Below are 23220 nucleotides of genomic sequence, written 5' to 3' on the forward strand. Positions count from 1 at the left end.
CCCCCCGTCCGCAGGGAAACCACCTTTCGTCTTTGAGAGAAATTTCGAGACGGAAATTCTTCCTCCTCTCCGTGCTGAATATCAAACGTTCTTTCGGCGCGGCGATTTCTTGACTTTCAATATTGTCCGAGAGTCCGAAATAAAAATCCGTTCTAAAGGCTCGTTTGCGCGTGATCTCTGCTAAAGCTTAATTCCCGGAACGACCTACATCTTCAATCGCTTGTATAATTCAAAAGTTACCGGCTCTCTCGCTCTTTTCGCCGGGGAGGAATTAATTGCGAATTAATCAAGGAGTCCGTAGACGAAAGATGAAAGGTGGCTCACGGCGGATCCTGAGATATCCCCGCGGTAACCGGAGATAACGAATCGGGAGGAGGTAATCGTTTCTGTTTTTCCCTTTTCCCTCGCTCTTTCTTCGCTTCCTTTTCTCTTCTTTCCTCTAACACAGCGTTTCGATCGCGAACACGGTGAGAGTCGCTCGGCGCGAAAGGAACTCGGCGGCAACGCTCGTCTGAAATCTATATTATTGCGCGAGCTGTTGCGATCGGAGGCCGGGCTTTACGCATGTTGAGCGTTCTGACAATTTTATCGATAGGAACTGACATTGACTGGCAGTATCAAACCACGAACGAGATGAACGCTTGTCTGTCGACCGGCGGATCCTGCAGCTGGCCGCGCGGCAAAAACCTAGGCGGTACGTCGGTCCACAACGGAATGATGTATATGAGGGGTCACGCCAAAGATTTCGACAATTGGGCGGCCATGGGCAACACCGGATGGAACTGGCGCGATGTGAGATCTCTCCCGTAGATTCGTCCTCGTGAAATTACCTCGCGATTTGTCTTCGATATGTATTTAACTCTCGGCGCGTTCGTAAGGTTTTTTCATCCCCGTTGACAAAACCAGGGAATCCACAGGAAATCCACGGTTCCCTCTGGGGATTTGCGCCAAAAACCCAGATCCTAAGTGACAATTCATGCGGATTCCTATATGAATTTTCATACACCATGTGGGTTCCTGTATGAATGTTTAATATCCTATATGGATTCGCAAAAGTTTCCGTCGGAATCCACCTGGAAATTTTCAACGGGGATTGGAGCCGATTTTAGTTTGTGAACTTTTTTTCTTCAGTTAAGATAGAACGAATTTTATATTATTGAAAAAAGATCCATGTTCTTTGGAAGACATCTAAGAAAGAAAGTGTCATGACAACTGTCAACAACAATTCTAATTATTTGTCAGAATTGATATGTTGTGATTCCTTTCTTGGAGACTGTCTAAAAAACATAGGAAAAATTCACCCTTTTCGATAAAATAATGTTCGTTCCATTTGGCAATTATCATGATATACCGAGGGTTAACCATCCGCAAATAGCGTAAGAAATGAATGTTTTCAGACTATCAAGGGAACCAAGAGATGACTGAGAAAAATCCCTTAGTTAGGACAAAAGCTCTTTTCTTATTTGAAGATCAGTTACGAAAACAGATCGAACAGTTATTGTTGCTGATCATTCATTTGTTATTTTAGCAAATTATGACCATGCCAATACAGAAGTGTTTATTCGAGCGGCAAATTAAAAGTACAAATTATTTGCTCCCGCTAGAGTGTCGTATATTATTACCCCGCATCTTGTATATTTGCAGATACAAACCACTTGTTACGGATATCTGGTATCTCGTTAAATTAACAAAAGTTCTCTCAGTGACTCGGATGAAAATAACGATGGATATTTCGCGATTAATAAGATTAGTGCGATCGATAAGAAATAATTTCAGACCTCGATTTCCCTCGGGAAAGGAGATGAAGAGATAACGAGGCGATCTCTCGTGCAGGTCCTGCAGTACTTTATGTGCTCGGAAAACAACACGGAGACGAAGCGGGTGGGTCGTAAGTATCATTCGACCGGCGGCCTGTTAAACGTCGAACGGTTCCCCTGGAAGCCCGCGCTCGCCGACGACATACTCGCGGCTGCGGCCGAGAGAGGATACCCGATTAGCGAGGACCTCAATGGCGACCAATTTACGGGGTTCACCGTCGCCCAGAGCACGAGCAAGAACGGTGTCCGAATGAGTAGCGCCGCGGCTTTCCTCCGCCCGTACCGCCAACGGCGCAATTTACAAATCGCTCTCAACGCCACCGCCACGAAGATCATCGTCGAGAATCAGAGGGCCGTGGGAGTGCAGTATTATCAAGTCAGTATACGAGCGTCACGCGTATTCCCCGAGTCCTACCGGGAGAGATGGCACGGCATTCTTCTCCGCTCCACGATTATTGTTCGCGATTCGCGTGCATCCAGTTTAATTGCTGCAAGAATGATAAATGCCGGTTATTTACAGACGCGGATTTCTCAAAGATAACACAAGCTTATTATGAGTCAGTTCCCTGGAGGTACAATGAATTAATTGCAGAAATTATAACGCGAATTCAGGCATTGCTCACGTGGCGTGCGAAAATATTATGTTGGCGAATCTATTGCGAAAACGAGAGCGTAAGAGCGACGCTTGCAAGTGATATTCTACAAAAGGCAGATCTTCTTTTCTCTTTTCTCGCAAACCGGTTATTTAAGACACTTACATACTATTTACATACAAATATTTTGAAATCGGTGCGGCCGAGAGCGGAGTAGAGATTTCCCATGCCATCCTTTCATGGAAATCAAGGCGTTTATACTTCACCATCCGACAACGAGCCGCCCCTCCCAGTTGCTATATTTCTCAACGGTGTCGCTTTACGAATTAATTTTCTCAATACATATCGAGCGTGGTGCGAGGGACAAGAGTCCACGGAAACCCACGCTTGTCACGATTTCACGATTTCGCGGGAGGTTTTTATCGAGTCGAAAGTCGCGGAGAAACTCACCGCCGGTTCTCTATTTTGATACGTTGAACGCGTCACGCTTGAAAAACCTGCATCACGCACGAGCGGAAACCCCATCGAGAATCTTGCGCTGTTTTACCGCGTTATCTATACAATTAAGATACGACGCGCGCGCGCACACTGATAGCCGTGCGTGCAGAAATTACGCGATGTGAGGGAGGTTATTTTCTCGCGGAGAGACACGCCTTAGTTAAAACATTATCTCGAAAAGTCAAATCTCCGCCGTGATTTCACTGTGAAAACAGTTCTTAACCCTCCGAGAGCTTTGCATATTCGCGAGCCGAGCGCGACCGATGCGCCGTAATTCCGTCGTTTTACGCCGATGCGCGCTCGTCGATGTTCGAATCCGGCGCGAGCCCCAAGTAGTGTAGTAGGAAGTAGAAACTGTATCGATGGGGCGACTGGGATTTGCGGTGGCGTTTCTCCGTCAAAAGTATCGATCGCGCGCGGTAGAGCCTCGCGAGGGATTCGCGGACCCCGTCGAAAATCGCACGAGGCACAATACGCGACATAACATCGCCGTTCTCTCGCGGAACTTTGCTTTTTGCACGGGCGGTTAGCGGCACTTAGACGCGAAATCAAGTTCGCGCTCTCGAGAGCGCGTGGTGACGGTGAGTTTGGTGATGTGAGTTTCAATGAACGCATCTTCAGGATGGTGAACTTCGAGTTGCCCGCGCCGCAAAGGAGGTAATCGCCTCCGGTGGTGCCGTAAATTCGCCTCAACTGTTGCTACTCTCCGGAATCGGGCCGAAGGAACATCTGCGCGCGGTGAACGTCACAGTAGTCAACGACCTCCCGGGTAAGCAATCCATTCATTGTGCGCGAGTCAGTCATTAGGAATACGTCGATATATCGCCTCGATGGTTCGTTAACTCGACGAATCCTGCTTAACGCAATTCCTTCGTGACGCGTGAAAGTTCGTCATTCGACGTCTAATTCAATGTGCATATCTTTCTCTATTTCTCTTCTCCCATGACTCTCTCTTTCTCGGTAACGATATCAAGTATCCTCGCGTATTACAAATACAATCAGAAGTTGACGAAGCTAACAGGTTAGCAAAACTCGAGTCGAAATTTTCGTTCTACATTAATCCTGCAAATTCGGTAAAATTTGAAGAATCAATGAAGAATCCTGAAATATAGATCATAAAGCTTTTTGTCCTATCTTGATACCGCAAACGATTGCTTGCTACCGTCTTTTCCATGTTAAAGCAGCTCGAAGAAGTACTCATTCAAGAATATTTTAATATTTACCCGCATTTAATCTCTATTCTTAATTTCAGTGTCAGTATTAATTGTTTAATTTATTTAATAGCAAGTATGTAAAATAAGTAAATATTAAACGATTTAAGAAAAGATAGAAAAAGAAAAAGAAAAATTAATAGGTAAATAGGTAAAAAGAATATATATGCTAATAATTTCTTTTTTCTTTCGTAGTAATCTCGCTGGAGTTTTTAAAGAGCTGATAAGCAAGAAACTGTAAAGACAAAGATAATAATTATGCACCCAATAATGCTATGTGTGTTTACAAGAAAAAAATATTTAAAGATCTGGATTCCGTACAATAACAAGACTAAACAAAAACGAAGCATTGGTAAATGTAAACAATCGCGATCCAAGAAGCATTATTAATCAACATTTACAAGATTTATATTATATTCTAATGAAGCCGGTGTTCATAATCGTGAATTATTTCGGACCTTTGATTGAGAACATAATTACAGATTCGTATTCATAGACCGTTGTTCGGCTAATTAGATCAATATTTCTTGTATGAAATGTAATAAATATGGAAATAGATTGACGAAAAAAAAAATTAAAGAATCATAAAGCTATAATTGCTTGTCAAATGATGACTCTGAATGCCGGCCTAAATTTCGACTCGAGTATCTCTTTATCACCGGTAACTTCGTCGGTAAACTCGTTCAAATGTTCGTTAAGAACTTCCTATGTAACAAATGATTGACACACCTTGAAATATACGATGTATCGCAACCCACGTCCCTGCAGTGTCCTGCACCCTGGCTTCCCGATTTGCTGGCTGCTTCGTTGCACCGGCACCGACGTAAATGCGATTCGATTGAAGACACACGTGTTAAATAACGCGATGTCGACGAGAGTATATCAAGAGCCGATGAAATATTTCACTCTACCCGAGAGGAATGTTAATACCGTACCGACGTAATCCGCCCGTGATATGTGTGTCGCTCGCCGGCTCGGAACTAAATGAAAATATTGGGAAAAGCGGGCGACGCACGAAGGTACGTTCGATCGCCTTAAAGGTCCGCGATGTTTTGAAAGTGTGATTGTTGTCATCATTCGGTGTTTCGGTGGTGGGGCGGCGACGGTAAGCGATTGACGCGGATGGGACGGTGACCCTTTTTTGTTATTGTTTTGTACTATCGCGCGTCGCGTGTTTGTCCTTGATTGAATGTCACGTTATATTTAACGCAAAATATTTCAAAATATTTCGGCTCTTGAAATATTTAATCGAACACTCGACGACACCGCTTTAATTAACATGTATTTTGCCGATGAAATCGAATCTACACGAATGTCGGTGCTACGAGCTAATCCGAAGCGCCTTGTTGATGCTGGAGGAGGAAAATATTGCATCGGGAAACCAATACGGAGGACATTAGGATATGAATAACGATATATTTTATGTTTTCAAATACCGCAGATTGTATATTTAATATATGTATTATACAATACATTTCCAATGCCGATGAATGAAGTGAAAAATGAAAAGACTACGAAGAAGCAAAATTCGCTGTCTTACTTATTCATTAACTAGAGAGATTGGTTCGTTAAAGTTTAAATTATTTAATATTCATTTATATTGCGTGCATATTCCACCTGCAGTTAAATCAAATTAAATACAGGTAGAACATTGAGATATAATCAAATATTAAATAAGTAATTAATCCGAATTGTGAGTCCTATTTTAAGGATAATTCAGCAAACGACATTAAGCAACTATTTGCGGCATCAGAATAGAACAGTAGCCTGTGTAAGGTCCTCCAAGTTCGATAGAATTTGCAGGGTTAATGCGGAACCAAAATTTCGCCTCGGGAAGTTGTCGGGAGTTAACGGGAGAATTAACAGGTTGATTGCCGCGTTGATTTCTGTTGCGCAAAAGTTTGAACTGACGATTGAATTACCAAAGACACGATAAATAAAGTATAACTCCAGAGGGCCACAATTTCCCGTCACTTGTTACGTTCGGCCTTCTATCGGCCGTACGATTGACTTCTCAAATGTGATTAATTATACTCCACACGTAATTTAACGAGATGCAGTCAGTATCACAGCGCCGGTCACCGTCGCGGCGTTCAACGTGTTAATTGAATCTTTATTGCGCGGAGAAGGGATCGATCTCGCCCGGAAGAAAAGAAATACACCCCTCGAGTTCGCCGGAGCACCTCGTTTTTAATGGGCGGCCGATATTAATTCCCACGCTTACGCGTTAAATTAAAGACCCGTGTTAGAGAGAGAGAGAGAGAACAGTGCAAGGCAGCAACGGCCGATGAAAACTTTGATGGAAAGCGTAAAGTTTACGGTCCCGCGCGGCATAAGACGCCAATCGGCGAAACGGCGGGCCGACGTTTCCCGGTCGGATTACGACGCGAGGAAAGGATCGATAATCGAACGTCCACCTACTTCGTTCCAGGTGTCGGGGAGAACCTGCATAATCACGTGTCGTACACTTTATCGTGGACCATCAATCAGCCGAACGTGTACGACCTGAACTGGGCGGCTGCCACGGAATATATTGCCTTTCAGAAAGGACCGATGTCGTCGACGGGTTTGGCGCAATTGACCGGAATACTGCCGTCGATCTACACGACTCCGGATCACCCCGATATTCAGGTGTTCTTCGGCGGCTATCAGGCGGCCTGCGCCACCACCGGCGAGGTGGGAGCCACCATGAACGGGGACGGTCGCAGCATCAGCATGTCGCCGACGAATATACAGCCGCGCAGCAAGGGTAAGCGGCGTAATTAGCCCGAACTATTCGCCCCCTTTCCCTCCCCTTCCTCCCTCCATCCTTCCCTGGCCGGAAAAATGCTAATTAGATGGTTAATTGCGATGAATTTATTATCGATTACGCGCCGCGCCGCTCAAAATTCCATACGTAATTTAACGCGAGAATGATATGCCCCTTCCCCCCTCCACGCTCACCTTCACCGTCGATCGAGTTATTACGAGGAAATTTCTGCAAATTGATTAATTAATGTCCCGGTTGACGTCAGCGGTCGCGTTCCGATTCCAATGAATTTCGATGCGTTTAATACTGCGTTTTTCATTTATTATTATCTACCCCCCCCCTCGGCTCTCTTTCGATTTTTTTTTCTCCGACCACGAACACCTGGCTGCAGGTTCCCTCCGTCTGGCTAGCAACAATCCCTTGGAGAAGCCGATCATATGGGCCAATTACTTGAGCGATCCCATGGACGTGGCGATCCTCGTGGAAGGCATCGAGGTCGCGCTGTCTCTCGCCAATACCACCGCCATGGCCAAGTACAACATGACTCTGAGCAACAGGCCGCTGCAAGCGTGCTCCCGATTTCCGTTCGTGAGCAAGGATTACTGGTCCTGCGCGGTGCGCCAGGACACCGGCCCGGAAAACCATCAGGCAGGGTCTTGCAAGATGGGGCCGGCGACCGACCCCATGGCCGTGGTCGACGATCAATTGAGAGTACACGGCACGCGAAACCTCCGCGTGGCCGACGCGTCCATCATGCCGCAGGTAAGCATCGTCTTCGCAGAAGCACCGCCAATGCCGAGACGTCGATGCGTCTGCCATCTCGATTGCGAATCGTGTTTTCCGATCGAACGAACGGCCGGCGGGTCTCAGCGGGCAATTATTGAGAGGATCGCGCGAGAGAGAGAGAGAAAGAGAGAGACTTGAATTTGCTGTTTTCTTCTTGCCGAGAATTCTATTCTGAGATATTATTAAGCGCTATTATTATGCGCATGTGTTTTCGTCGTTATACGTTTATCGCTGATTGGAATTTCCTATTACGCAACGATGAATTAACAAGATTAGACCCGATAATATTAATCTGATAGTTTGTTCCGTCTACGTTTATCTTATTTCTCTATGACTCACTCTTCCTTGATTTTATCTATTATATAGATACTTGCAAAAGTTCGTATGATATTAAAGCTACTTTTAGTTATCAGTGACAATGAGATGATATATATATATAGTATTTTAATCAAAGTACTGGCCGTTGCTATCAATAATTTCTCGCTATCTTTCGGGCAATAGTTTGACCCCGCGCCGATAAAATAACTCATCTTTTGAGATAACCCATTCACCGGCCTATTTTCGCACTTCCTCGACATTTCGGAACCATGCGTCAGATATAATAAAACAATTACTAAGTCGCTGCTAGAATCGTCTACTTGTGACCTCACGGACTTTTGCAAGCACCTAATAAATTCCATCTGATTTTGCTCCTCTATGATTTTACCTCGGTATATGCATGTATCGAATATCCGGTCGATATTTCGCGCGAAGCCGAATAGTCAGTAAGAGCTCGTTCGCAATTTCTTCCACGTATTTCTTCCCGCCATCCGCGGGAGAAACGAAAGAAATAAGCAGAGAGACAGAGAGCGAGTGAGCGCAAAGCGTACGATTGTTCTCTTCAAGGTAACGTCGAGCAACACGGCGGCGCCGGCCATGATGATCGGCGAAAGGGCGGCCGCGTTCATCAAGTCCGACTGGGGCGTCAATCCGACACAATGGTACGGGAAAGCACCTTCCCCCTTATGGAAAAACAGCCAATGGAAGCCTCATTAGTCACCAGCAATTTACCATGTTTCCTAGTTCCCGGCCGACGATCGACAACTCGCTGGACCTGCTGCTCTGGGGAATCAAGTACATCGATTGGGACCAGGCTATATGGTAGCCGAGATGTCCGCGATCGATCTAGTCTCGTACGATTTGTCGCGTTTCCTCTTCCCCCAACTGATCCGCAAGGTGCCTAAGAAAGTCGGCGTGAACGCGACCGAAGGCGAAGGACCCTCCGGAAGAGACACGCAGGGTGCAATTTCCTTTCTCCACGGCGTCGCCATCTCGCTCGATCGCCGCATCGGACCCGACTAATTACAACGCTGCAACGTGCAATTGTTTTCATTGACGTAGCAAGCGAGCAAGAGAGAAAGAGAAAGAGAGAGAGAGAGAGAGTCGCGCGATCGAACAGGAATTGTCGTCGTCGTCGTACCGCCATGCTTCACTTATTTCAGTTAGTTAATAATTTCCGAGATTTCCGCGCGCATTTCCCAGCGCGTCGCGCGACTTTCGGCGAGATACGTAATAGTCGCGATCGTTTGGCCGCGAACACATGAATCTCCGTACAATTTAAGAGTATTACGTTACCATGTACTACCGTTCATTCTCAGTGAGCTTTACGATTACGAACTCGAATGTGTTCCGATTCGCCGTCGTTCGACTACGCGTAAGTACGCGTCGCGTTTAGATTTACGAAGAGCTTGCCAACTACGTGTACACGTCGTGTCGCGAGGATCCCTCGTCGGCATCGAGAGAGATTCTCAAGTACTTCCTTAGCTTTAGCAATAATACGTACTATTCGCGTGAGAACGTCCTATCGAATGCGATGACCAAAGACAAATTCCCGGTACCTGGCTAACGATCGTACACGCCGGAAACGCGGCGGTCGATCGCCCCTACGTAGGAATACATAGGGAACGAAACGGATTATAAATATGGATAGCTCTTTCGGCCGTTTGCTTGCTCGCGGGATGCGCGAATGTAAATCAAAATACTGTAAATAAACGAGATTGCATAATAGCAGACACCAGATTTAGAACATCGCTCACACATCCGCTCTCCGACGACCTGCTCCTCCACGAAGCCGAGTTGCGAACGGCGCGCTGCAGATAAGCGCGTGACAAGACACGCTGTCATTACCGTGCGAGTGTAGAGGAAATCGCGCGACGGTGGCCGCGAACGGAATAAAGTGCAACCAGCGGTTTCCACTGCGTACTCGTCCCTTCGCGTTTTCGAATCGACGAATTTATTATAATTTCTATATTATAAGGGAAATCAGAGAGAGAGAGAGGGAGAGAGAGAGAGAGAAAGAGAGGAATTCACGATTCAACGATTTTCCATGTTGTTTCATAATTGCGAAATAATTGCGAGCCGTGAAAAGAAAGCAGATATTCGTTTGTAAGCCTCAACTCGAAACGGATATTGCATTCATTCCGTTTAATTAACTTGCGCGTCGTAATTCAATAAAAGCGACGATTATATCGATAAGTGAACATCGATCAAACTTTACACTCGCTATGCAAATCCTCCCTTCGAACGTCCAGAAATAGAGGACTATTAAAAAAAAAAAAAAAAAAAAAANTATATATATATAAAAATATATAAAAAAGGAAAAACCGAAGAGTGCAATTCGTGGCAGCTCGGCAGTCTGTTTTATTTTGTACTATTTTACTGACACGCTATTTATCAATTCCCCTGCGTTGATAGCGCGTCCCGGTGATTTACAAGTGTGACAAGCGCGAGGCTATAACAAGTGTCGCGATTATCGGTTAGTTGCTACTTCAACACTTAATCACGGCTAGACGTTTCAAAGAACGTGTATGTGCATGTTATTATGAAGCGAGTATATAATAAAGTAACGGCAGAGAGAGTGTCGCAATCGGGAAAACGTGAAGCAAACGAGGAAAACGGACAGTTTTATTCCACAGGACAGTTTCTTCCGAAGGCAGGCCAGACGCGACTGTAGAAAAAATGGTACGTTGACATCCGCGACGAATGCACATCGTATCTCGCGTGTATCGCAAAGTAGTGCGAGGATTCCACGGTCAACGTAAGAAAATCGATTTTCGGATTTTTTTCTCGTATATTTTTTTCTTTCACGTACGTCAGTGATCTCGCAGCGTCGACATCGCGCAAGAGCGTCGATTGTTTACGTCTCTTTCGCTCGCAACGAACGTTCGATCATTTGCCGCGATATTTAATCCGTTAACGCGGATAACAGAAGAGAAAGTGGTATTCTGGCTCCTTAATATCTCCGCTATCAGGTAACGAATTCTGGCTATTACTAGAATCATTAAATGAGATCATTTGTTTACGTAGCCCACTATAATACGCAGTGGTGCTAATAGACAATAGTCGGCATTTATTATAATGCATTTTTCTTTACAAACGTTTCGGAACGTTTTCAAGATACTTCAGCATTTAATGTTTCCATGTCGAAGCAAATTTTTATTCGGGCCAAATAATATTTAAAATTAATCCGAGTAAAATATCGATAAGTCAATAATTCAAGTTAAGTTTAAAAGTATCTGTTCGTCTTGTAGAATTTGTTATTTTGACAGTTTGTATTTATCTTCTGACGAAGAATTATCTACGTTAGACATTATCTCTATTTCAACACTTAAATTAAATCTTCATTAAAAATTCATAGTTATATTCATTGTTATTCCTTTTGAGAGAATTTATTTTGAATATATAAATTTGTAACAAATAACTGTGTTTTTCAAACAAAACCAATTTTTTAAATTTATTTTAAAGGAGGACCACATTACGATCCCTATTTCTCTTCGATCCACTACGCAGTGTAGCCACATTTTTATAAATAACGTCCTAAGTAAGAAATATTTCACATAACTTTGAGTCTAGAATCGATTGGACAACACTTTGAGTGTAATCGTTAAGTTTTCAATTTAAATGATCGATTATTAACAAAGTTGTTGTACAAAATGTAAATAGGGGACCATAATTTCACCTTCTCTTCTAGCGAGATACGCTAACATTAGCCGTGATATTCATTATGATATAATGGAGCATCGCTGTTCGCAATTATGCACAATGGTTACGCACGATGTACGAAGCTCCGTTCGGAAATTCACGGCAATGTTTGCAGTCGCGTGCAAATTGTATATCGGTGCGTTATTGCAGAATTTGTCACTTTACGAGATGCCGACCGCGTGTCCGAACCCGTTCATAGGCGGACTCTCGATGGCCGATGTCTGCACTACGAGTCCCGTGACTTATCTCCTCGCTGCGCTGAACACGATGGCTGCTTACAGTCCGGCTATCAACGACCCGTGCAACCACGTGAAGCCTATTTCGAGACCGAGCGTCACTTACGACTTCATCGTCGTCGGAGGTAAATCCGGGGTAAATGTGAACCCGAGAGTAAACGATTAACAACAACGAAGCACACCAACGAGAACACCCTTTTGTCTGCCCGGCAATTAATCCTCGATGTCCTTTTAGATTCAATTTTACTTCAAATTTCTCTTTCAACTATTTATAAGAATTGATATTTCATGACTTCTATTCTTTCTTATACAGAAGGGAAAGAAAGAGAGAATGCTAGATTCAAGTAAATAATTACTCCAATATTCCTTAGCATATTATTATTTGGACCAATTAATATTTACTTGATCCGAGTAAAATATTTTCCAAATAAATTATCCGAGTAAAAAAAATATTTACTGATCCAAGTAAAATTTATTCAATTCAAAAATCTGCTAAAGAAAATATTGGAGCAATTACTTAATTAAATCTAACACTTCTTTCTGTATAAAGATTCTCCAAAAACCAAAAAGAAGTTTTACTAATTTCTAATAAAATTAATTAATCTTTCAGCTTAATTAGTACTATTATGACATCGGTATGATATATCGATTGATAAACTAAAGGAGACATCCCAAATATCAATCAATCAGAAATATATAATATCAATATTATAATTTCTCACTCAACAATGCAAATGTAATATAACGCCCGTGTTATGTGACAATTACATTGTTGAGTGAGAAATTATAACATTGACGTTATCTTACTTTTAGTTAGTGTTTGCTGAGATATTTCGTCACGTTACAGTCAGCAAGTATAAAATTGTACCTTGGCGACGAGCGAGTTGATCTTCGCGACCAATCCAGAAATCAAACGTCAACGTTAAAAAAGAAAAGAACACTTAACCACCTTCTGTTTTGGATGTCGATTTAGCTGGAGCAGCCGGACCGATCGTGGCCGCCCGACTGAGCGAAATCAAGAAATGGTCAGTGCTCCTCGTAGAAGCTGGACCGGACGAGCCACCCGGCATGCAAATACCGAGCAATCTTCAGCTCTATCTCAGTAATGTTCTCGTTTCTCGCGCTCTTGCGACTGTCGGGGTCCGCGAGCACGATGATTAATCATTTCCTTTTGTGCCCCCGTGTTACAGACACGGATTTAGATTGGAAGTACAAGACCAAGAACGAGAAGTATGCTTGTTTGGAAAACGGCGGCAGGTGTAGCTGGCCGAGGGGCAAGAATCTCGGCGGATGCACTTCTCATCACGGTATGGCTTACCATCGCGGCCACGAGAAGGATTACACGAGATGGGTGAAAATGGGAGCCGAGGGATGGTCGTGGCAGGAAGTACGATCTCTCACGCTCAACTTACGGAATCATTGCCTGTCCTACGCGAAGCACTGTGCCAAGATATCTCTAATATTAATTCCTCCGTTCGCTAGGTATTGCCGTACTTCAAGAAATCGGAAAACAACGAAGACATCGACAAGTTCGTCGACAAGTTCTATCATGGCTACGGAGGCCCGTTGACGGTCGAAAGGTGTGCGATTATCGTGATATTCATTTCCTATAATATCCGTTATCGTTTTCACAGCATCCTTCTTACCGGAGTCCTTTAAACAAAGAGTCTGGACGACTTCCGACTTGCTTCTGTTTTATCTAGTTTCTTATGTAATCGAAAATGGCGTAATTGAGAATTATCAATTAAGGGACTATATCTGCAAATTCAAGTATGTTATTTTAGCCGAGACTCTTCTTACACACTTTTTGCCGCTCCAAATCACGTCTAAATCACTTAGTACAATTGAACGTGTTAATTTATAATTTAATACGAAATTAAACGTTTCAAATGACATAACCTAAAGCGAGAAGCATGTAAAAAGAGCCTCAGTCAAATGTGTCATTTTTAGACGTTTATGCGTGTAAAAATAACCCACTTGTATTTGCAGTGTGGAACAAATCTTTATTCGAAAAAAAAAAAAAACTGCACATTACAGTATTTTTTTTAAATAATCATTTGCAGAAAATAACATTGCGCTAACGGAAGTTTCTTGTGGAGGTTATTGAGTAGATACTTTTCATATATAAGTCACTTCTAGTGACAAACCAGACCGCCTTTTTCGATCAGAAACTCAGAGAGAAACTCTTATTTGAGGGACTCTACTTCGTATGAGTGTTCAGCGTGCAACACGTCGGGGAGATTCAGAATCATTCGGGACGTAAGCAATTCGTGCAAGCGGCCAGCACGCGGGAATTATCAGACTCATCGTCGAGAAGTATCCCGGTGTCGGCCGTTTACTCGCGCGTCAGCGATTACAGCGGAATTGATGCGACGACATCGGCTAAATAGAAACTATACGTTTTCGCTATACGAACGAGGAGCAGAGCGCCTTTAACGTAATCCCCGCGGCCTTCTCGCCGCTTTAATAGGTCCGAACGCGCGCGTTCAACTCCGCTGATTACTTTCATTAATAGATTCCCCTGGCAGCCACAATTCGCCAAGGACATCCTCGACGCGGCGGAAGAGACAGAGTTAGGCACCACCAACGACGTAGTCGGCGAGAAGATCGTGGGTTTCACCGTAGCTCAAACGATCAGCAAGAAGGGCGTCAGGCTCAGCTCGTCCAGGGCTTACTTGTGGCCGGCCCGGGACCGTAAAAATCTACACGTAGCTCTGAACGCAACCGCGACAAAAATCCATACGAGGAACGTCGGGAAGCAAGTGAGGGCCAGCGGGATCACGGTCGTCATGGTGAGCCGATTGCCTTCCCGTTTTCCTTGAGTTCTTGCTGCACCCGCGATTCGGCGATTGCGCCTATTTACCAATGAATAATTTATCCGTCTAATATTTATTCATCCATTTATCTAGCTACATTGAGAAACCAGTTCGGTCGCATCGGAAAACAGGCAATTAAACGCGATTCAGTTGAGGGGAACCAAATTTCCGATTATAAGAATCAAGTTTGGTAATCAAAAATTTGCCTCTCTCCAACCAAATCGCGCGCTCGATCGGCCGCGTCTCGACTGATGCAACCAAACTGGAGTTTCTCAGTGTATCTAATTGTTTATCTACGTGTCCAACTGTGCGACAGAGACTTTTAATCGACAATTAACGTCCTGCTCGTAGAACGGTCGTACGTACACGGTGAACGCGAGGAAGGAAGTGATTCTCACCGCCGGCGCCGTAAATTCGCCCCAGCTTCTGCTGCTATCGGGCATCGGGCCGAAGAGGCACTTAGACGCGATGGGCATTCGCACGGTCGTCAATCTACCGGGCGTCGGCGAGAACCTTCACAATCACGCGTCCTTCGGCGTGGACTTTACTCTGAATCAAACGGCTGAGGAAGAACTGACCCTGGTTAACGCCAATTTGTACATCTTGAATCAAACCGGGCCGCTTTCGTCTACGGGTCTGGCTCAACTTACTGCGATACTGACTTCTACCTACACCACCGAAGACGATCCGGACATCCAGATCTTCTTCGCCGGCTATCAAGCCACCTGCGACACCGGCGGCAGAATACCGGACTTGCAGACGCACAGTAAAAATAAGACCATCCGGTTCACATCCGTAAATCTTCAGACAACTAGCAGAGGTAAACGCGTGTGATCGCACAAGCCGCGTGTGTGACGCGTACAGCGTACAGTGAAATACTGTGCCGTGCACTCCCCGTATTCCGATGGAGTAAAAAAAAAAAAAAAACAGCCGAGTGCCCTCGTTAACGATATTCCAACGCGGTAAACGATCGTTAGCGAAATGGAAGCAACTATTTCACGATATCTTGAGTAAAACGCGGTAGAAAACTCGCTACTTCCTCCTTGTCCTTCTCTCTTTAGGTACCCCGTAATCTTCGTTCATCTTATCTACGATATCACTAACGAAAATTCACGATTACAACCGCGCTATGGCTGAACGAGTGAAAAGAAAACAAAAAATGCACAGAGCACGGAGAAAGCGAAACGCGAAATCTCTTCTCTACGGCGAATTCCGATCGCACGAAAACGTGACATCGTGGCGAGACGTGTAATTTTGATAAATTTCAGGCCGCCTCACGCTCGACTCGAGGGATCCTATGCAGCCTCCGAACATATGGAGTAACGAACTATCGAAATCCCGGGACCGAAATATTATCTACCAAGGTCTTCAGAAGATCATAAAGCTAACGAATGCGAAAACGTTGCAAAAGTATGAATTGAAGTTGATCGAAGATTCTGCCCAACAGTGTAAAAAGTTCGGTAAGCCGATCGATGGAGGGATACTGAATGAAAAATATTGGGACTGCCAAATTCGCTACAAGACTAGGCCCGAAAACCATCAGGCTGGTACGTGCAGGATGGGCTCGTACGACAACAGCATGGCCGTCGTTGATCCGAATCTCAAGGTTTACGACGTGGAAGGACTGAGAGTGGCCGACGCATCCATTATGCCGCAGGTAATTCTTTTCTGCTAATTTGTCTCCGAAGGTATCGAAATTTCATGCGGCTCCTGCACTCAGAAAAATATTACTTATATTGCGAAGAATTACTCAGTTTATTTTTCTTCTTTTAAGTAATGCTTATCTTGAACGAAGAATATTTCCTCTTGATAATAAAATTGAAATATACTCATCACAAATATTAAATAAGCTTATCATTTACACAAGAAAAGAACGTATTCTCTTTTCGAGAATATTATACATTTTATCGAGAAAAAAGTTCAATTCGTTTAATTCCCAAAGAGTATGACGTTTAAAATCGGGTCATAAGACGTCTTATGATCCGATTTTAAACATTATGCTGTCTGAAGTGGAATATAAATAAACCGAAGTTTGAATTTTAGCATTTTAATGTAATATTCTTGATTGAAGTATTAAATTTACTAGAAATGAGAATATATTTAATATATTTAATTTAATTAATTAAATGCTTATAATAAATACTTACGGATATATAAACTTATAAATACTTGAAGCAAGTATATATCCGTAAGTATGTCATAAGTTCAATCATGAGTACATAAAATTTATTCAAAATATATTCTCAATCCTAATAAGTATAACAGTCCATTCAAAAATGCTAAATTAGAATACCAAAATTAAAGTTTCGGTTTATTCATTCCAATTAATCGAATTTAATTTTTCTTCGATAAAGTTGATAACATTCTTGAAAAGAAGACAAATTCTTCTTCGGAATGAATGATAGTAAACTTTTCTAATATTTGTGCGACGAACTTATTTTAATACTATGTCAAGAAAATATTCTTTGTTCAAGACAACCATTAAGAAAAAAAAAATAAACTGAATAATTGCTTTCCTTCGCAGTACAAGTAATATTCTTTTGTGCATCTTTTCAACACGCGTCTATATGAAAAATCGTTTAACATCGCGCTAAATCATTTTCTCCACGAATACTCCAAAGCAACAGGCAATGCGTCCTTGACGCGAGCGATTAGTTCGACGATGATAATTAACGAGTGCCTCATTTGTATCACGTAGGTCATATCCGGCAATCCCGTTGCTACGATTCATATGATCGGCGAAAGAGCCGCCGAATTCATCAAAAAGGATTACGGCATGTTTTAAGCGATCGAGCGGAAGCATCATTGCGACCACGCGCCTGTCATTTTTATACAACAACGAAAATAAGGAATACGATTAAACTTTGTTCCGAAGAAAGAATTTTCAGAGATATGACGACTTCGTGAAGTATTTAATAAAGACGTATTCGCGTGCACACGCAGCCCCGTTTCGTCGTCGTTGATTTATCCATCACCCTAAACCAGTTCGCTCTAAACCGGCTTCGGATATCAGTCGAAACAATAAGGATAAGACGGTTTACGGAACAAGAGTTGCTGTGACAATTAAGGTAATTCACTGTATGTAAATTATCCACTGGGAATCGTCTGCGAGTCGAGGCGATTTCAAGTATCTCGTAAAACATCCTGATTGCGCGTACTTAGCCATACAGTTGAAGTCGCGCTTTTATGCCGCGCGACGCCGCTTAACGTTTACCGATTAGTTCCGACGCTTGAAATTCGGGTTTTCAAGTTTCCCCGCTGCAGATAGCAGCCTGAAACGACGAGGCGTTATTCGAACCAGCCAATTTCCGGCGACCGGGCGCCAGAAATCTTGTGAAAACGAAGCGATCGAGGATGATTGCCTAAACTCGCCAGCAGAAGTGTGCGAGTGAAATTAGGGTCGCGGTACGGACTCGGTAAGGGTCCACTTGCGATATCTTACGTCTCAATTATTAAGATGAAAAGAAGAATGAAACGAAGAAATACGTCTCGTTGAAACGACGGCGAAATGGAACGGTACCGGCTCGGGCTCCGCGAGGAGTCGCAGAAGCTGGAAGCCTGGAGAGCCGCACTCGACCTCCTTTAGACTCGCGTGCTTACACGAGAGAGCGATTTCGCGACCCCTCGCTTGACCTCAGTAGCTATTCATCCGTCTGAACTTTTCGAGATCGAATGCGCCCCGGCCTCGGGAGTGCATTAAACCCGAACGCCCGATGAACGCCCTCGAACCGGGGGAAAAAAGTTTCGATCCGTTGATAATTGAGCCGCGGGGATATACGAACAATCGACGTGTTCGAATAACGAAAAATACTGTCTATTAAGTCGTGTTAATGCGTTTACCCGCGCGCCCGCCCCACCGGGGAACGTTGTTAAACGGGATTTGGATAATTCTTCTTGAACGTAAATTGCAATAGCGCTTTCGCAAATAGCGACTCCGTTGATTTGAGAATGCGAAACGTTATCGGCGATAATACTTCACAATCTTTTATCATCTCGTGAAGAACCGTTCAACAATTACGTCACATCGCAAGGAGAGGTCTATTAGCTTGCATGACGACCTGTGATGCAAGAAATAAAGATTATGGAGTGTCATTTTAGATAGCATAACTTGTAAATATAGATGCATATGGTTATCCACTTGGTTTGCATTTATGACACATTTAATTACATTCGGCGAGAAAAAGAGAAGAAAAGAGAAAGGAGATTTGCACGTTTAAAAATACCTGACGTTCTTTGGTGGCTGCGAAGTCCAACGGAGTAATTTATGATTTCTGCATACCGAGTGGCCTGGAATTATAATAAGGATCGGCCTTGAATTCCGTTACGTCACGGTGAATAGCGCGCTGACACTCTTAACGAGAGAATGTCAGACTAGGTCAGTCGAGCGCTTCCGAGGAAGCACAGCGCCTTCGTGTCGAACGGTACCGCCCGAGATGCGGCGCAACCGCGGTTATGCTTCGGTTAGCACCTTATTATCGGCTTCACTTCTTACGAAAATCTGTATTTCTCTCTCTCTCTCTCTTCCTCTCGAGCCGTTTGAAACGCGCGTTCACATTCGGGATTCGAGTGATTAATACGCGCGTGCGGCGCGCGCAGTGAAGTCCACTCGACAATTGAATACAATTACATCGGTCGTTAATTTGCGCCCAATCGGCCAAGTTGCGAAAGCTCGAGAGTTGTTTTCATCGACGCGACCGTGACACGCCGGCGGAAGGATTAACCGAATCGAGGCGTAGCAGTGCGTCCGAGTGGTCCTCGAACCGCTTCCCTGATTCCATATCCATTCGGATGTCATGCGAATTTATGTAACGTTGCGCCGAATGGAGCAGCGTATGTCCCCGTGCGTTCTATCTGCCGTCAATTGCCGCTGTTTGCCGCGTCGCGAGCGCGCGAGAAAAAGATCGAAATGTCATCTCCATTATTCGCACCGCTGATGAATGCAAACGCGCCTCTCGACGGCCGGCAATTTCCGGCCCGTAATTTCACGCCGCCCGCCGGTATTAATTGTAATCAGAAACAAAAGTTAGCCCGCGCATAATTAGATTCTAGTTTTTCGCCGGAGACTCGTCAAACGTTATGAAACGACGGCGAAAATATGCGCCTGTTTTGCTGCGTCTGATTTTCCTATTTTTCCCCTTTTTTTCCATATATACAAATGTGTGTGCGTGTGTGAAAGATATGCACAGGGATTTTCGCAGATTTAGTAGGGTGGGCGGAAGAGGCGAAAACACGGACGCGCGGCATTATTTCTCGCGTAATTCGGAGTCGATTTTTCTCGACGCGAAAGTGTCGAAGCACTAATGGTTTTCGAGCGGTGTAAACCGTTGAAAATAAATGGTCTCGGGCTTCGGAGCCGCGAAGAAGTAATGGAACATTATTCCTTCCGTCGGATCGGAGGCGAGCTTTATCGCAGCGAGGATTCGATGCGCCCTGAAGCGCAATCATAAAAAGAAATTAGACCTTAAGCTTCGGGACACTACGACATGTGGCTCTCTTTTACGCGTTTCCGCCGGTAAGAAAATGGAGTGTGGATCGTCGCGAGAGACGCTTGCGGGCGCTCGTGTTCCGCTTTCCTCCAATTTTTGCGACACACAACACAACCGCCTCGGCTCCTTCGGAGTGTATTACGTCGAGCGCACTTTGAGGCCGCGTGTGCACGGCGACTTCCGGTTTTTGCCCTGCGAGAAACTCGCTCGCCCGTCCGTCCGCCCGCTGGCGTTTCGCGAAATTTATTTTCCTTATTCGCACCGACTGCGACGTCCGCGGAAAAAGAGTTCGGCAGGAGCATACGAGGACGCGCTTGCCTATTCATGTTTCCGACGAAGATGCTTTGAGAGTCACTGGCATGGCGCGGTGGCATCGTGTAGACACCGTCGTTACATACACACAAGTCGGCAAGTCCGAGCAGATGATGAGATAAACAAATTATAAATAAAACATCGAACACCGCGCGGAGAGAGGCGTAGGTAGGTCGGTAGGAAGGTAGGTAGGTAGATGAGTAGACGCGGATGGGTACGTAGGCGCACCACCATCCGTGCACGTACTGTATACCATCCGCGCCATCCCGTTCTCTTCGTCCTCTTCGCCGTCGCACTCGTTGTCGTTGTGCCAGGAGCGTAACGACTGCTTTGAATTTCATGAGGGCGCGAATGAATTCATGGTGGGATGGCGCGTTTGGCCCCGGAGTCTACGGAGACTTCAAACGCCTCGTGTGTGTGTGTGTGTGTGTGACCTCCCGACGCGAGCGCTTTACACAAGTCGAAGAAGCGATTCTCATAATGCTAACTGCTGCTTATTTGACGCCGATATATAACGTCTCAGCCGATGACCGCGGCGATGCCCTCTCGCGAGGTCGATCAGCGAGTGGATCTCAGCGCAATGAATCTCCGCGAAAGACGCGGTTTCAGCGTGAACGGGTTTCTTGCGCGAGTCTTCTTCGAGGATGTATTGCCCGTAACTTTAAATAATTAGAGAAGCAATTACGAAGAAATTACAAATTGCAATCTACGTTGCGTCTAAAAGCGACGCCAGAGGTGCATCTCGATTAAATCGACTAATGTTACTAATGTATTTGTAATATTGTACGTATATATTTACCTCAACTTCGTTTCAAATTAATACTTATTATTTAGCTAGTGAAATAAACGCGCGAAACGTAATTTTTCTGGCTGAATATTAGATTTATGAGTGACTCCTTGGCGTGGCACTGATGATAATGAAAACACTAGTAATAAACAATACGTCCCTGAGGCAACGAGAAATAAAGTAAGACTTATTATCGATGAGTGAATTATCTTTCTGAATATCAATGATGCCCTTAACGATCTGGCGAGACGAAGCGTGCAAATGAATCATCGCGCATTTAAGTATTTAAGAGGATCTCTAAGAGAGGAATACCAGGGGGGCGAAGTGATTCATTGTGTAGCGAGCTAAGCTTTTGTGAGTTATGTAATCCATTAAATAGCGAAATATCGAACTGATAAAGCAGGTGCGGTCGCGGCTGTTTCCGAAAATTATGCTCCAATTCCTACGGCGAATCCGATTACGCCGGGTGAGCCTTTCTCGCGCCCGGTGTAATGAAATCTCCGTTGCCTCGTTAGGTAGTAACACCGGTCGCTTTGACGCCGGAATTTATAATTCCTCGCGTCGTTAATGCGGCATTAGCGCCAAGTTATAAAATTATAACAGCGAGAGGCCCAGCCCGGTGTGTGACTATCGACAAACAAATAACTGCATTAACCTCCGGCGCTGAAAACTTCGTCCTAATTAGAGCTCGGCGACGCGAGAATATTACCGTCTAATAAAGCGGCCCGTGAACATTACCACCAGAAACGGAAGTTGCGAGAGTGAAGATTATCGACGCGCGTTGAGTTTAGCTACTTTCGTGCGCGCGCGTACGCCAGAGAGAGAGAGAGAGAGAGAGAGAGAACTCGCGAGAGAGAATCAACATTCCGCGCACTTTGTTTACCGGATTCGCGATCGTTTGCTTCTCGATCGAGCACTACCGACAACTCTCACCCGCCTGCCGCTCATCTTCTCGAGAACAGTTGGAATCGGAAATAACGCAACCGAATGTAACAACTTCCGATAATAGTTCACGTTCCGGTGTGCACGTTCGATTCGCAAGAGGGAAGCTGGGAGGAGTCCGCTGAAAAAAGAAGTATTTGACAGCAATTATCAAGATTTGGTTGAATGGTTTCAACTAAATCGTACGAACTACGCCAAATACACATGCGACTAAATACATGTACGATATGTACATGTATTTCTGCTACGAGACACGTAACAGCGATTTGTGGTGAATCTTTCACTGGACAAAATCAGTGGAGTACAAAAAAAGAAGGAAGACAAAAGAGCGAAGTGGAAGAGTTTCCATTGAAAATCAGTAAATACTGTTTTACCGATTCAACTTAAAAGAATACGTGGTGCTAAATGATTTGATTGCAGTAACCAAACAATTTAACTGAAACTATTTAACCAAATCTTGGTAATTGTTGCCAAATCTTTTCCCCAGTGTCCTCGACAAAGTATTCGCGCATAGCACGCGCAACCTCGTCGGAGTTAAACGTCGGCGGTGAATCGTTAATATTTGACCTCGCGGATTACCCGACAAATCCAGAATGGTAGCTCACTGTCAGCGCGCTGGAAAACGAAAGAAAAGGGGACAAAGAGAGAAAGAACAAGAGAGAGAGAGAGAGAGAGAGCCGGCCGATCGCGTCGCGTAAGCCACGTAGGCTTAGGGCGCGTAACTCAACGTAACCACCCCGCTAAAATATTTTGCCGGTTGCCTCGTTATTTATCCTGCCAGGGAAAGTTGTCGGTGTCGTCGGCGGAGTCGTCGTAATAAATGTCCTACCTTGAGAGAGCCCGGGGAGGAAGACTTGTCTGCTCTCCCGCGGGGAAAAGGGTGTACGTCGTTACACAAGTTGGCCCGTCGGGCGGACCGGTTTTGCCCTACTTTTTGCGCGGCGTGCAGCCGCGAGCATGTCGACGA

The 23220-nt window shown here is 44.6% G+C and overlaps 3 protein-coding genes across 5 annotated transcripts in view; 2 read left to right on the forward strand and 1 right to left on the reverse strand.

The window, feature by feature from the left end:
* Positions 1-9705, forward strand: part of LOC106740547 (glucose dehydrogenase [FAD, quinone]-like) — a 36982-nt gene extending 27277 nt beyond the window's left edge. Inside the window, exons 4-10 of one of the 2 annotated variants that reach the window (XM_014611708.1) lie at positions 596-792; positions 1834-2193; positions 3530-3677; positions 6551-6868; positions 7260-7630; positions 8540-8634; positions 8717-8807. In XM_014611708.1, the coding sequence (XP_014467194.1) occupies positions 596-792; positions 1834-2193; positions 3530-3677; positions 6551-6868; positions 7260-7630; positions 8540-8634; positions 8717-8798 (1571 nt within the window). In that variant the 3' untranslated portion in view covers positions 8799-8807. Of the gene's footprint in view, positions 1-595; positions 793-1833; positions 2194-3529; positions 3678-6550; positions 6869-7259; positions 7631-8539; positions 8635-8716 lie in introns of both variants that reach the window. The other variant, XM_014611709.1, reaches the window with a different exon arrangement.
* Positions 1-23220, reverse strand: part of LOC106740546 (nephrin-like) — a 522836-nt gene that overhangs the window by 394084 nt on the left and 105532 nt on the right. The gene's annotated exons all lie outside the window — the stretch shown is intronic.
* LOC106740548 (glucose dehydrogenase [FAD, quinone]-like) lies at positions 10569-17668 on the forward strand. Of its 2 annotated transcripts, none has more exons than XM_014611710.1 (9): positions 10569-10654; positions 11825-12035; positions 12884-13012; positions 13101-13297; positions 13393-13490; positions 14426-14702; positions 15078-15546; positions 15995-16383; positions 17425-17668. In XM_014611710.1, the coding sequence occupies exons 1-9, from the start codon at positions 10652-10654 to the stop codon at positions 17509-17511; spliced, it is 1860 nt and encodes a 619-aa protein (XP_014467196.1). In that variant the 5' UTR covers positions 10569-10651; the 3' UTR covers positions 17512-17668. The 2 variants fall into 2 exon arrangements, with proteins under 2 accessions (XP_014467196.1, XP_014467197.1); XM_014611711.1 differs by having other exon boundaries at positions 10578-10654; positions 11874-12035.

Source organism: Dinoponera quadriceps, unplaced genomic scaffold, assembly GCF_001313825.1.
Source record: "Dinoponera quadriceps isolate SergipeBrazil2010 unplaced genomic scaffold, ASM131382v1 scaffold396, whole genome shotgun sequence".
Taxonomy (NCBI): domain Eukaryota; kingdom Metazoa; phylum Arthropoda; class Insecta; order Hymenoptera; family Formicidae; genus Dinoponera; species Dinoponera quadriceps.

Excerpts from the sequence above, each read along its gene's own strand:
- LOC106740548 (XM_014611710.1), top strand. Across the intron at positions 14,703-15,077 it reads GCGGGATCACGGTCGTCATG|AACGGTCGTACGTACACGGT; the intron begins GTGAGCCGATTG and ends TCCTGCTCGTAG. Across the intron at positions 16,384-17,424 it reads ACGCATCCATTATGCCGCAG|GTCATATCCGGCAATCCCGT; the intron begins GTAATTCTTTTC and ends TGTATCACGTAG.